General features: G+C 39.4%; 1 protein-coding gene across 9 annotated transcripts in view; it reads right to left on the bottom strand.

Moving 5' to 3' along the window:
* SAMD7 (sterile alpha motif domain containing 7) overlaps nt 1–12,494 on the bottom strand; it is a 29,052-nt gene that overhangs the window by 8,850 nt on the left and 7,708 nt on the right. For 8 of the 9 annotated variants that reach the window (XR_001513898.1, XM_015564155.1, XM_006764086.2 and 5 more), the window contains 5 exons: nt 11,642–11,768; nt 8,515–8,639; nt 4,939–5,017; nt 2,944–3,557; nt 1,563–1,684 (listed from right to left, as the gene is read on the bottom strand). Coding sequence is in view for 8 of the 9 variants with exons in the window: in XM_015564155.1 (XP_015419641.1) it covers nt 1,563–1,684; nt 2,944–3,557; nt 4,939–5,017; nt 8,515–8,639; nt 11,642–11,768 (1,067 nt within the window). In the remaining variant the exon portion in view is untranslated. Of the gene's footprint in view, nt 1–1,562; nt 1,685–2,943; nt 3,558–4,938; nt 5,018–8,514; nt 8,640–9,076; nt 9,737–11,641; nt 11,769–12,494 lie in introns of all 9 variants that reach the window. The other variant, XM_015564161.1, reaches the window with a different exon arrangement.

Raw genomic sequence — 12,494 nt, 5'->3', positions numbered from 1 at the left:
ATCTCAGAGAAGAAGGGAAAGGGAGTGATAGATAGAAACATCAATGATAGGAGAGAATCATTGATGAGCTGCCTCCTGCACATCCCCCAATGGGGATCGAGCCCTTAACCTTGGCATCAAGCCCTTAGCCTGGGCATATGCCCTGACAGGGAATTGAACTGTGACTTCCTGGTTCATTGGTCGACACTCAACCCCTGAGCCACACCAGCTGGACATAAACAAAACTTTTATGATTGGATCACTGATGGATTAATAATAATGAGAGTTCAAACAGATTCAATCCATCAGAAGTCAGCCATAAAAAAAAAGTCAGCAATCACATGTACATTATATAGGAAGTTGCTTGTTTCTGGCTGATATAATGATGAAATTAGCACTTACTGAGTATTGACAAAGTGCCAGGCACTCTTTATATTCCTTTTATATTATTTACAACATTCATATTATACTATCCCCATTTTACAGATGAAAAAACTGAGACACAGAGAAGAGAGAGGAAAATTATCCTAGATCACATGTCCAGAAAGTGGAAAAGCCAGGATTTGAACTTATACTTTCTGGTTTCATAAGTACACTCTTAATTACTATTCCATATAACTTTTTCATAAGTCTCATAAACAAAATAAAAAAAAGAAAAACACTTAATAGCATTACATGAAGAAAAATATTCCCACACTAAGAACTGAAAAAAAATGATCTCTAACATCAGTTAATTAGGATGTTGTTAACTCATAATGTCCTTTTCTTGCTTTTTTTCCTTTAATACATAAACATATATATTAAGACAATGGTACATGATTTAATAGGCACATTGTTGCTTGAAATTGTGTTGTTAAATCACTTGAAAAAGTAAACCATATGCATGAATATGTAGCATTGACATAAACTTCAAAAACTTGCCAACCCATGATCTTTGTCACCAATTTTCCCATATGAATGAGAGTACTCTTCATTCCAACTAGCCTGATATTAATGGAATTTTTATTTATTTATTTATTTTTTTATTGCTTAAAGTATTAATTAATGGAATTTTTAAGAAGGTAGTATTTATCTTTGCAATTTTGTATATTGTCCTAGCATGAATATGGAATTTAAGAACAGTTAATCTCCAGCTTTTCAGATCTGTTGCCGTCTTGTCCTTTTTAAAATGAAGTATGTATTTCTGTTACCTATTATGAAGAGCCTAAAACTTCTGGTACAGAAGTATGTGTCCCTAAGATATTTGTTTATGGAGGAGTAGGGAAGGTACTAGACATTTCTCATTCTTTTTCGATCTTTGGTCTCTGAATCTCCTAATTTGGGGAGAATTCCCACCTCTCAGGAGTCTTGGTGGAACAGAAACTAAAGCTAGAAAAGGGCTTTGCCTTTTGCCAGCTGGGGTGTGGGCATGGGACCACCCCTACACCGAACAGAGGCTCCTGCGCCAGAATAGCCAATGCCTAAAAAGGGGGGAGATTATTAGAAATCATCTCTGGGGGCATAGTGCAAGTTTGACAACTCATTACAGAGGAAATATATTTCAAAGTATCTTACGTCTAGGAAAATTCTTAAATGTAGGTCACCTGAGCATAGTCTGAACAACCCGGAAGGCCACGGATGAAGCTGTGCACATCACTCACGGTCCACTTCTGAATATCCGCATCCAAAGACAGAGTCTCCCCTCTTGTAACCAGTACATGTGTTCCTTTAAAATGGAAAGACGATTATTGGGTGGTACAAAATTTCCAGGGGAAAGGAGGACACTAAGAGCACTGTTTTATGTACAGTTACATTAATTTCCTCATATTTTATTGCCACAAAGTGAGCCTTTTTTAGAGATCTACATGTAAACTCCTTCAAGAATATTAAGAGTTATTGAGAGGTGTTTTCTAAAAAGCTTAGCTGACTCTTTTCTTTTCTTCCTCTGAACAGGGATGGGGAACGTCCAGTCCGAGGGCCATATAAGGCCCACGAAATCATTTGGTCTGGCCCTGCCAAGACATTAGCAGTGACTTGGGTGGGCTAGAAGAGTTCGATGGGGGGGCAACAGGGGACATATGTAATACTTTCAACAATAAAAATTAGAAAATAAAGTTTGACCAAATATAGCAGGCTAATTTTTAAGTTGATAATTTTGTGTGGCCCTCGAATAATGTTATAAATATCAAAATGACCTTGGCAGAAAGAAGGTTCTCTACCCCTGCAAGTCTAAAAGCTCTTTAATGACAACATTATCTTAAGTAAACAAAGAAGTTCCAGAGCAGCTTCCCTCAGATTCCAATCGAAATGCCCCGTGATTTCATTCTGGAGACTAACACCACCATGGCCTATGACGTTTTGTGATTTGTCACGCTCTCCAGGCAATGCGGGGATTTAGTCAAAATGGCAAATTCACACTTTGTAAGGAAGCAGTTGGTCTGGTGGTTAGATCACGATCGCCTCCCCCTCCAATTCCTGTATTTTAAAGTATTTTTATCTAAAGAAGTTCTAGAAAACTAGAACTTTAGTGTTTGGAGGGGAGAAGTGTATTTATATTTTTAGGTCAGAAGGTATCATTAACAGTAATGGGCACTGAAAGTGAATGCGTCTGTTTGTCTATTGTTTTACAGTTCAATACAGATAGAATTTATACTTTTAAGCAATTTGCTGAAGAAATTAACAGCAAATTAAATTAACTTTTTGATGAAAAATTCTGGTAGGTTGCCCCATCTTCCTCATACTTGACCACCTAACCTTTGCTGTAAATTCTCTACATAGCTATATAGAAAGAGGTTAGTTTCACCAGTCTGGCTTCTTGGAACTAAGTAATAAAATGATTTCAAAAAGAGGTCAGTCTAAATGGGATTAAGAAAATAAAGGATAAAAAGAAGCATGATGGTTTTAATTCACTATGTAGTTACGTAAGGACTTGAGGATCTGTGGTTCATGAGAATCTGCCATTGACCTTGCTCCCTGGATACCCACCTGGCAAAGATGGTTGAGGAACTGGAGGGTAAACCCCATTCTTTTCACCACAGGCTGCAACCTCCTCTCTCCCACCATCCCAGGCCTTGGCTTCCATGGGAGCGTCAGGAGCTCCCCAGGGTTCTCTGTGGGTGGGCTCCAACTCTCCACAGGTGTTGGCAAGAACTGCAGTTGGCTTTTCGTTGACTTCGCTTGACTTCTGGTTGTTGAGAGCTTCCGTTTCTGGGTCTTTTGCATACTCATCCTCTTCATAGGGAATCACATGAACCTGGCCTATGGATATTTCTTCTGCTTGACTTTTGGAACTCTCAATATCACTGTCTAGAACTTTCTGATTCCCCATACCTCTCCTGAGACGACGACATTTCTGCCCCCACCCCTCTAGATAGCGTGGACCAGTTGCCACTAGCATGGGGTTCCCATGAACACTTCTCAGGGAGCGTCTGTGCAAGTGCAGGTCACCGGCAGGGAGCATGCTCCTGCCATGGCAGGTGGCTGGGCCACTGGGGATACTGGAGCCATAGGGGAATGGTACCCTCAGGCCTGCAAATCCTTTGGGATTTATTTTGTCTATTCTCCTTTGCTGGTAAATGGCATGCATTTCCATTTCCATCCTAAAACAAAACAATGTATTTTATACAACCCAAGAAAACCATTAGAAATAGAATTTTATGGTGATGGAAAGAGACTTGACTTTGGGTGGTGAACACACAATACAATATACAGATCACGTATCATATAGAATTGAAACCTATATAATTTTATTAACCAGTGTCACCCCAACAAATTCAAAAAATTTTTAAAGAAATATAATTTTAATGGCCCTCTGCCTTCCCTAGCACCTCTGTTTTTCTTGTGAATCTTCACACTATCTGAAGTTTGTTGCATGGAAACACAAATCCCCCATAAAGCCACTGAGAAGAGAGTTTGGGGTAAGACCTGAGGGTGAAGGGCATGGCTGACTCTCACAATGGTAGTCCAAGGCCAGTCTGTAGAGACTTACTCTAATAGATCTGACAAATTTAACAAGTTGGCCTGTTACATCTATATGCATTTCTACTATAAATTAATAATGCAGCACAGGACAGTTTCTTGCCAGAGATTAATCCTCAAAGGAACTAAAGTTCTGGAAGAAGTTTTTAAACCTGCCATACAATTTTAGTGGGACTCAAGAACCAGTAAGTCAATGCAAGTCTCAACAGTTACAAGTTACTGCAAGTAACAGGGGTTGGGGTGGAGGAGGGTGGGCGGACTTGGTGTTTTGCTTACTTTACTTGGCTTATTGGTCATCATCTGGATCCGTTAGGTACAGTGGTAAGAAAATTGACCCTTTCCCCACAGCCATACCCTAGTCATCACTGTTATAGTTCCTTTCTCCTGGTAGCTTCAACTAAAGGGCACTGCATGGCTGACATGGGGGGGCTGCCTGGGCTCTGCTGATGTCTGAAATAGGAGTGGCAAACTTGGCTTCTATCTTTGAGCAGAATTTAAGTCATTTAAGTAAAAAATGCCAGTACGAATTTCAGAGGAATCACTGCCAGGCATTTTATTTATGGGACATTGACAAACTATTATGGTCTGTAAACTTAGGTTCACTATGTAATTTCTAATCTTGCTTTTATTTTTAACCAACCAGTGTGTGTGTATATCTATCTATCTATATAGATAAATAAATAGATAGATAGATACACACACACACACTCTGTGTGTATGTGTGTGTGTGTGTGTGTGTGTGTGTGTGTGTGTGTGTATATATATATATATATCTACATCGAGAGATGTATACATAGATATATACATATATTCATTCAGAATGTATATAAATATATATACACATATAACAACATACAAAAATACAACAATATACAAATATAATAAATGAATGAATGTATATATAAAAATATATATAATTATATCTATTTACCTATCTAAAACAAATGAATAAACAAACAAGTGAATGAATAGAAAATAAATAAAGCAACACTGTTACATTACCTGGCAGCATGCTGCCTTTGAATCATTTCATTCTTCCTGGCCATTGCTTTTAAGGATTCAGGTGGTAAAATGCCCCAACCTTAAGAAAGAAAATCAACATCCCACTCCACAAACAAATTAATAACATCCATTTGAAAATAATAAAATAAAGTATAATGATTAAAATAGTATTTGCAAAACCACTAGTTGAGCACAATGTTGGAAACAGTAACATTGCAAGTCAGCATCTTAGAGTCATGTTGGTGAGGGCATCATGATAACACTAGATACTTTTTTTTCTTTAAGGTTGGTCTATGATTGGGGACATTTCCTGCCCTCAGAAGGAAAAATATAAAGTAAGCTGTGGATCTCTTGATCTCTTGCTTTCAAAGTAAAAATTGATAGCTTTCCCCCCGCCCCCCTTTGGTACAAAAGGAATTAGTTGACCTTTAAAAAAATGTAACTAAGTGCTTCTTGTTGCACTAAAATCCCTGAAAATAAATGCATGAGTTAAGAGGATGAAATATATAGTTCTCTATCTGGACATTCTGGTGCATCTGAGGAAAATACTTTTTTCTGAACAATTTCAATGGAGTGGGGTAGCAACTGTATACTTTGTGTCAACCTACTAAAATGTCTGGAAATAATGACAGCATAATCAGAATTCAAGGCTCTATTCTTGACTAGTAACATAACACTATATTGATTTTTCTTTATCTGCACTCCTAATATACCTAGCATCTATACTTGTGTTTCTCAAACCATCTATGGTGAGATAATTCTTTTCTTTTTAAATTTTCAATCCATCATGTACCAATCCTTTTTAAAAATACAATAAAATGATGTTTTAGAAAATGGAAATAAAGATAAGAATAAATACAAGCAAAATTTTTTTAAATCATTAGAATAATAGACATAAAATTACCCTTCAAATTGCCATGAAAGTTTCTAAGCCCTTACTCTCCATTTATACATTTATTTGTACCAACACTTCACAAACCAGCACAGATCCACAGAGTACATTCTAATAATAATAAATACACAAATTGCATTTATTATACATAGCTTTGTTCAGCTATATTTTTACTTGTGTAAATCTGTTCTCCCCAAAAGGAGGATAAGTATCTCCTTATACTTGTTCAGTATTGAGCTGGTAGAGCCCATTCAACGATTAATAACAACTTATCTTGAGATAAAGCACCTTATATCTTTTTTGAGGTTCTTGTCATTTTAAAAAATCAGAGGTTAGATGAGGTGATCTCTAAAAGTCCCTCTCACTCTAAAGCTCTATATTTTTATAGTTGAGTGGCTTTAAGATATTCTCCATTAGCTGGCTGACATGCATGAGAGTGCCCAGCGCATGGTGTACTGCCCAAGGATGCAGAGAAAGTCCGTGTGAGAAGTCCAGAGTAGAGAGCACAATTCTAATGACCTACATTTTAGGACCTTTTGAAATCTGGACTCATCAAACCTATTCCAACTTTATTTCTTTTTCCCAAATAAGTGACCTCAAACTTAGTGCTAGTCTAGCTGCAATAACCCACCCCCTATCTAACATCCCTATTTTTGAAATAGACCCCTGTCTTAATTTCTATTTTGCTAACTGACTTAGAAGCTCAGTTTCTATAGGACCGAGGGCCTACCTTACCTGTGCTTATTTCCCAAACATCAGCCTTGAGGTGGGGACCTGACCTATGGCCTTGGGACAGATGATCAACCTGCCTGTTTGTATCCAAATATTGGCAGTTTCTGAATTCTTTGTCTCTAAGGACACTCTAAGTTTGTGGTCTATTTATCTGTTGTGTGTAGCCATGGCTTTACTATTTACTGGGTTCTTGCTGCCAGACGGGACTTGCATCCAGAATCAGCTCTCTTTTGGTCCTTGGGCCACTCCAGTGTGGATGTCTAGTTTCATATCTGGTCCTTGTTCAGACACCCAGTCTCACTGCAGTGGACCCATTGTGGTAGCTCAGATCCAGGCAGGCCAGTGTTTCACTGGCCCTGATAGCAATCATATTTCTTTTCTGGGTTGGGCTTTTCACTCCATTGTATCTATTAAGACTTATTGGAGTTGGGAAGCAGAGACAACCGGAAACTCGCGAATATAGTTTTGGGGAGATAAGATGCATCAGTTTGATCTTCAATATGGTGAGGAAATTCTCACCTCCTAGTCTTTCTTGCCCCTACCAGTCATGTTTTCACTGCTACCACACTACTAAAATAGCTCTTATCAAGACAACCAATGACCTCCACATAGCCAAATCTATTCATATAGTCTTAAGTTTTCCTCTACTTGATCTATGAGTGGCATACTTGAGACAGTTGCTCAATTTCTCCTTAAAAATTTATTCCTGCCGTAACCGGTTTGGCTCAGTGGATAGAGCGTAGGCCTTCGGACTGAAAGGTCCCAGTTTCAATTCCAGTCAAGGGCATGTACGTTGGTTGCGGGCACATCCCCAGTGGGAGGTGTGCAGGAGGCGGCTGATCGATGTTTCTCTCTCATCAATGTTTCTGGCTCTCTATCTCTCTCCCTTCCTTTCTGTAAAAAATCAATAAAATATATATTTCAAAAAAATCTATTCCTTTTTCTTCCAGGCTTCTATACTCTCCTGGGTTTCTTCCCACTCACTGCTTGCTCCTTCTATCTCTCTCTTGCTTGTTTCTCCACAGCTTCTCAACCCTCCTGGTATGTCCCAGGGATGATTCTTTTAATGTCTATCCACATTCACATTTGGATGATGATCTAATCTACACTTATGTATGCTGATAACTTCCAAAGTTATATTGCAGTGTCTCCAGAAGTCCTCCCTGGACTTCAGCTGCCTTCCTGACACCTCTCATTGATTATCTATTAGGGATTTCAATTGTAATATGAACAAAACTGAGCCTATGATACCTCTTCTGCCCCAAGAACTCTTCCTCTCACAGTATTCCTCAAATCAGTATATAACAACATCACCTTTCTAATTACTCAGACTAAAATTATTTATGTCACTCATCTCATCTCTCATATCTAAACTGTGAGAAAATCCTGCTGTTTACCTTCAAAATAATTACAGAATCCAACCACTATTACTATTCCTACTGTCACCACCTAGGGCCAATCCATCATAATCTTTCAACTATTCTAATAACCCATTTACTCCCATCAATTTATTCCCAGAACTTTGTCCTGTTAAATTTGACCCCAAACAGCAGCCAGAGTGATCCTGGTAAAATCTAAGTCAGACCATGTAACAACCTTGTTCAAACTCATCAAAAGTTACCCGCTCTTACTCAGATTAAGAGGCAAGTCCTCACTATGGCCTATTAGGTCACATATAAACTTCCCTAAGCCCCTTTAATTCTCAGATCTCATCTCCTCATGACCTCATCAGTTTCTTATATGTAAGACAGATAGTAATATTGCAGAGTTTCAATGTTATTCATCAGTAAATTGATAGTTGGAGAAGTGAAGCAACTTCTACTTGGTCACCCAGTGGTGGAACCATAATTTAAATATAAGTAGTAACTGCAGAAACTCCAAGTATAACTGCTACACACTGCAGCCTCCAGTTCACAGCGGCTCCATAGATGAGAGCCATCGATTGCTCATACCTGAGTAGACACGATTGGGCATCATGTTCGGCATATTTGCATTTGGTTGAACAGAGGATCCAAATTGGTATGGAACACAAAACTGTCTTGGGTCAGTTGGAGCCACAGTGGAAGGCAATACATCTCTAGGGGAAAAAAATATGAAATAGATAAAAATGAGGATGTAACTGTACAAAATTTCCATTGCAGAAGCAATGAGATTTTATTTTATCGCCATATTGGATTCTATCATCTCTTCCCAAAATGAGGTACAGAAGTCCTGTACTCTCTATTGGTTTAAGTAGAAATAGGGTAAGGAAGATTGGAGGAAGGACTCCACTAAGGAAGAATTGGCCCAACTGACAACAACAGAAAAAATAGGAAAGAAAAATTTTAGGGATGTCAGAAAGAAAAGATTTGACTTTCCATGACCAATATAGTATTCCTTTTTTTTAAAAAAAAATGTTTAACAATCTCTGAACTTTTTATTGGCCTTCTCCCCCCCCCCCATCCTTTTTTTTCCACTGCCAAGGAGTTCCCTGCTTCTGCTGGCTTGACACCTCAAAACTTTGGTGTTATTGACCTTAGACACCACTTTGCCACCCACAATCCTGTGGGTGATGGTCTTTTGGATGGATTGTGTGGAGTTGCTGTTGGCCAGGGTGTTATCAGGATCAAAGTTTTCCCTTCTTCCAGCAAGAGGGTGGTAGATGGTTATCTCAGCGTCCAGCTTGACCTTGATGTTCAGCAGAATCTTATACTCCTAGGGCTGGGCTGCCCCTCTGTCCAGGTATGGGCCAGCTCTGACTCCAGCTACAGCAGAATCCTATTGAGCTTTTCCATTTGCATGGTGTAGCATGTCTCTACTTCCCTCAGGCTGTTCTCTGAGGTGGCCTTCAAATTTCTCATAGAGTTCAAGGACTGGGTTGTATGTCTCAGCTCTATGAGTGTCATCTCAGGAACTCCTATCTCAGTGGTCTGCAAGGTGACCACTGTGGTGCTCTCTTCAATCTGCTGGGACCAGTACTTGTCTCGATCTCTCAGTTCTTCTGAACCATCTGGTCATAGTGGGTCCAGATGTCCACCATGATCTTGCTGAGGTCCTGAGATATGGGAGCATCCAACTCCATAGTCAACCCAGAGTTGGTAATCTGATTTCGTAGACCATTTGCTTCCTTCCAGTGTTCTTTCTTCATAAAGAGCAGCTACTCCTTGAGAGTCTCGATCTCTGTCTTGTCTCCAGCTGTAGCCAAGTGACAATGATATTATCAGTGACCTTTCAAAGCCCATTGATGTCATTCTCCACAGACTGGCACATGGCTAGCTCTGTCTCATACTTGACTCTGAAGTCATCAGCAGCAAGGCTGGCATTGTCTGTCCACAGAAGTTGCAAAGATCTGAGCCCTCACATCCTTGATAGTCTCTAACCCAGAGTCCCTTTTTCTCCAAATGTTTCTGGATTTTGCTCTCTAGCTTCCAATTATCAACTTCCGGGATCCTCATCCTTTCCAGGTAGGAGGCCAAGTGGTCATTCAAGCATTGCATAGTCTCCTTCTTGCTTGGATGCCCCCTATTCCCACCATGTCCCCGACCCCCAGCTACCCTGCATGCTCATGGAGAGGGACACAGAGATCCAGGAGCCCAAGCGCCCAGGGCCAGCATAGATGCCCACCATGCTGCTGGCCAGCCTGGCTGGTGGTTGGGTGACTGCATGGAGCCCAGGGTCCAATAGTTTGTGGAGAAGCTTGAATGGGTGCTGAGCTAATGTTGTCTGGGCGGACGATGAGAGGCCATGTCTTGGGTTTGAGCCACCCCAACATACTGTTCTGACCACAACATTCTTTTCTCATTTACTGGAGATATTTGACTTGGGTTCTGACATTTGGAACCAAAGTTTGATTTCCTGGGTAAATAATTTAATTATTTTGCCAAACTTCAGTGCTCTTTGAAGCCAAATGTATTGTTTCTGCTTCATGAACAGAAATAAATAATAGATGTTCACTCTCTCTTCAGAATGTCAAAATATTCTAAAGAAGGTAAAATAAGAAACTGCCAAAGTGTGCTACATAAATATTGATACTGTCACTTTTATTGAATAGGAAGATTTGTTCTATCACAGGAAACCCAGGGTATCTAATTATTATGAACTAAATTGTGTCCCCTAAATCCATATGCTGAAGTCCTACTCCACAATGTGACTGTATTTAGAGATAAGGCTTTTAATGGGGTAATTAAAAGTTTAAATGAGGGCAAAAGTGTGAAGCCCTAATCTAACAGGACTGCTGTCCTTATAAGAAGAGGAAGAGATACCAGGAGTCCACAAGTACAGAGAAAAATGCCATGTGAGGACATAGCAAGAAGGCAGCTGTCTGCAGGCCAAAGGAGAGAGGTCTCACCAGAAATCAACCCTGTCGCCACCTTGATCTAGGGCGTTCAGCTTCTAGAACTGGGAGAAATAGATTTTTGTTGTTGAAACCACCTTGCCTGTGATATTTTGTTATGGTAGCTCTCATAGACTCTACCAATGTTCGTACCTGCACAATGCTTGTCACATGGTAAAAGTGCTTGTTAGCTATTTGCTGAATATGTCAAGCAGGCCTCACAGGGGAAATGATGGGAAGTGTGTTGAAGGTACAGTCAGCAGAGTATCTTGACATGAATTATTGCACCACTGTTCACTGAAGTAACATTAGACCTTAAAACAACACTGAGGTTAAAATCATCCAAAAAACTTAATGATTGCCAGAGGCTAAGACCAACAGTAGTTAACATATTAATGCGATATTCATCAGGGCTGAAAATCAGCATAATATTGCCCTGCTGTTGGCCAAATGGCTCACGCAATCCCCTAACGTGATAATCCTTTTACTGTTTACCAAACTTTACCTTTGATATGCCTGTATGCATTCCTAAAGGGCAAATGTGTATTCAAGTGAATAAAAGCAAACGGGAAGAGAAGTCAGGGAGCCTCTCCATTAGAGAAAGGTTTCTGCCTGGCCCCCCATGCCTTCTAAATTCATATTTCTCGTCTAGTGCATTCATTTGTGCGCAGTCCCTTCTCTAGATCCTGAATCCTCGCTGCAAAAGGTTGTGGCAAATGATTATCCATGTTCTCCTTTGACCATAATATTATGTTGGAAATAAATACCTATCCACAGGCAGAGGTTCAAATGGTGAGGGAAACAGTGAGATCCTTTGCTGCCCGGATGCTGTCAATAAAGGGTTCATGGCCATCGTGGGATTTATCATCGATATCTCTCGCCACTGATGGAATTCTAAAAAGAACCAGATAGATACATTAATAAATAACTCTACTTTTTGAGGACTATTTGAATTCTTCTTAACACAATGAACACCTTTTGTATTTTCCCAACACTTGGGAAAACTAGAAGCACCAAGCTTTCAGTTACACAAAAACCCTTCCATTGTCAGCACCCAGATACAACTGCAGAACTTAGTGTTTTATCCATGTGCCCTTGAAACTTGTTGCAGCGCCCACAGGTAATAGCACTGCACATTACAGGCAATAACAAAATTAAACCAGCCCTGCAAGATTCCAGAAATACCAGCTTTCACTCTTACAGCTTAATTTGATTTGTGTGTTTCCAGAGGTAAAAATGCAGATACTCTCTCTTAGGTTCAATCTTTGGAAAAATATTCCTAGTAGTTGATAAGATTAAAACAAAACAAAAAAACAAAAAAAAAAAAAGAAAAAAGAAGGGGGGAATCTCCTTAATGGCTAACAATATGTCCAATTAGAAAGGATACAGGCTGAAAGCATGAGACTGTATTTAATTAATACAAGTAACCAAGTTATATTCAAACATATATAAGCACAAGGATTCATAACTTTCTCTTCAGAGCATAGTGATCAGAAAAAGAGACCCTTGTTAAGGGGATAATATTTTGCCTTACGTTTTCTTGTTAATTATTAATGTCCTTTGGATAATTTTAAATTTTAAACAAGTATGGGTCAAACAGGTTATTTTAGCTTCTCCTGC

Source organism: Myotis davidii, unplaced genomic scaffold, assembly GCF_000327345.1.
Source record: "Myotis davidii unplaced genomic scaffold, ASM32734v1 scaffold115, whole genome shotgun sequence".
Lineage (NCBI taxonomy): Eukaryota > Metazoa > Chordata > Mammalia > Chiroptera > Vespertilionidae > Myotis > Myotis davidii.
Note: the sequence above shows the minus strand (reverse complement) of the source record. Positions and strands in the feature narration are given on the sequence as shown.